This window comes from Monoraphidium neglectum, assembly GCF_000611645.1.
Source record: "Monoraphidium neglectum strain SAG 48.87 unplaced genomic scaffold scaffold05860, whole genome shotgun sequence".
In the NCBI taxonomy this organism is placed as follows: domain Eukaryota; kingdom Viridiplantae; phylum Chlorophyta; class Chlorophyceae; order Sphaeropleales; family Selenastraceae; genus Monoraphidium; species Monoraphidium neglectum.
The window spans coordinates 1-2,178 of NW_014007771.1; the positions used below are offsets into that span (position 1 = coordinate 1).

At 66.9% G+C, this 2,178-nt stretch overlaps 1 protein-coding gene across 1 annotated transcript; it reads right to left on the reverse strand.

The window, feature by feature from the left end:
- Positions 1–565: 565 nt before the first annotated feature.
- Positions 566–1,672, reverse strand: MNEG_15986 (hypothetical protein; the record flags this gene model as incomplete). The annotated part of the gene is made up of 3 exons (XM_014035543.1): positions 566–1,064; positions 1,481–1,578; positions 1,655–1,672. 3 exons carry the CDS (start codon positions 1,670–1,672, stop codon positions 566–568), a joined length of 615 nt encoding a protein of 204 aa, XP_013890997.1.
- Between the last annotated feature and the right edge of the window lie 506 nt (positions 1,673–2,178).

Genomic DNA, 2,178 nt, shown 5'->3' on the forward strand with positions numbered 1-2,178 from the left:
GGGGACGGCATGATGCGTGGGCCCCAGGGTGGGTGTGCCGCTGGGGGGGGGAGTATGAGCGGGAGCCCGCCTGCGGGCCGCGCTTTGCTGCTCCAGCGAGTTTGAACCTGCGCAAAAACGCATGCAAAACTGAGGGTACCGATCAGCTCAATTCTCATGCCCATCCCTCTTCAACACACACACACACACGCGCGCACACACGTGCGCACGCACGCACGCACGCATTCACGCGTCACTCACACAAACACACAAATGCACACACACTTATACACACACACAAAAAAAGACAAATTCACTTGTACGTTCCCTGAAACACACATGAACACCCCACCTGAGCAGGGCCTCCACCGCCAGGCTGTTGAAGTAGCGGTCACCCTGGTCACGCAGCCGTGCTGACTCAGCCCAGTGCGCAGCGCCTGAAAGAGCGGGAGCCGCATGCACGTGCAAGGGCAAAGGGGCGCGGCCGCATGCGTGAGAATTGCGGAGGGGTCCGGCCTGCTGCCGCAGGGTTGCAGAAGTGTGCCATCATCTTGCCACCCGGTTGACAGCCGGAGCAGAGACGGAGCTAGCAGCAGGCAGCCCGGAACAACCCGCGCGCGCCGACCCCGGCCCCGCCTCGCCCCCGGCGCGCACCCTCCACGTCTCCGGCCGCCGCCAGGATGGCCCCCCGCGCCGAGTGAAGCTCCACCACATCCGGGGCGCGCTCCAGCGCCTCCCCGCTCGCCGCCAGCGCGCCCTCCGCGTCCCCAAGCCAGCTGCGGTGCTGCGACAGCGCGTGCAGCACCCACGCCAGCTGGTCGCGCTCCTGCTCGTCCGCGCGCCGCTGCGCTTCGCTGAGCTCGATCGGCCGCAGCCCTGACGCGCCGCCGCCGCCGCCGCCGCTGCCCTTGACGCCGCCGTTCGCGGCCGCGTCGCCGCCGCCGTTCTGCTGCTGCTGCTGCTGGGGCGCCGCACCGCGGTCGTCGGGGCCGCCGTCGAGCCGAGGGGGTAGGGCGCCCGTCTCCCGCAGTGATGACTCGTAGGACGCTAGCAGCTGAGTCAGCAGCTCGACCTTCGCGGGGTCACTGCGCAGCCACAGGGGGGGGAGGGAGCCAGGGGAGGGGTGGGTCAAGACGGACGTGCATTGGGAAGTGCGGCATGCTGGGTGCGGCGAGGAATGGCCGGGGGCGCGGCTGTAGCGCGGAGCCAGGCGTGGATTTCTCACACTCCCGCCACGACGTATGCACGCGTGCCCGCGTATCACACACAAGCACACGCAAACACGCACACGACCACACACACGCATGCACATGCACACACACTTCCAGGCGCACACACACGCGCACATTCAGATTCACAACCATTCACACGCTCGTGCACACGCACGACTCACGCTCATGCAGATACGCACACGCATTTGGATTCGCAGCACGAACGCGAGCTGCCGCCAGCCCGCCCGTCGGCATGCACACACGCAAAGTGCCTCCCCCCACCCGCCCACCTGTACAGCGGTCGCAGAGCGGAGAAAAGGGAGGGGATGCCCCGCAGGATGTAGCGCCGGCAGAACGCGTCCGCCGCCACTGAGAAGTCCTCGCCTTCCTGCAGTCGCGCACACGCGTGTGTGTGTATGTGTGTGTGTGTGTATGTGTGTGTACATGCATGTGTGCACACGCACGTGCGTATGTGCATGCATTGCGTGCATGTGTGCGTAGGCAGGTGTGTGTTGAGAGGGAACATGTGAGCCGCGGAACACTCAGCGCAGCCGCTGCGCTGCGTTTGAAGGCCACGAGCTACAAGAAGCGCCCGCCTCCGCCGCTGCGAGACCTGCGGCGGGCTGATGACAACACAGCCACGCCAAAGCCGCATCACACCACGGCAGGGGATGAAGCAAGCGGCGGCCCGCGCCAGGTCAACAGGGGACCCGCAAGATCAAGACAGCAGAAATCGCGTCGGCTGCGATTGAGCAAAGTTCTCACCGAGAAGTCCAGGGGTATGCGCTGCACCGCGCTGCTGCGGGGATGCTCCGCCGCCAGCCCCGCGTACACCTCCTTGAGCGCCGCCCGCTGCTGCTGAGTCAGCGCCCCGTCGGCGCCCGGCGCGAGGCCGAGCGCGGCGCGGAGGCCTTCGTGGTAGCGGTAGTTGTCCGGGTTGAGCGACAGAAGCTGCCTGGAAGGTGCCGGGGGGGGGGGGATAGGAGGG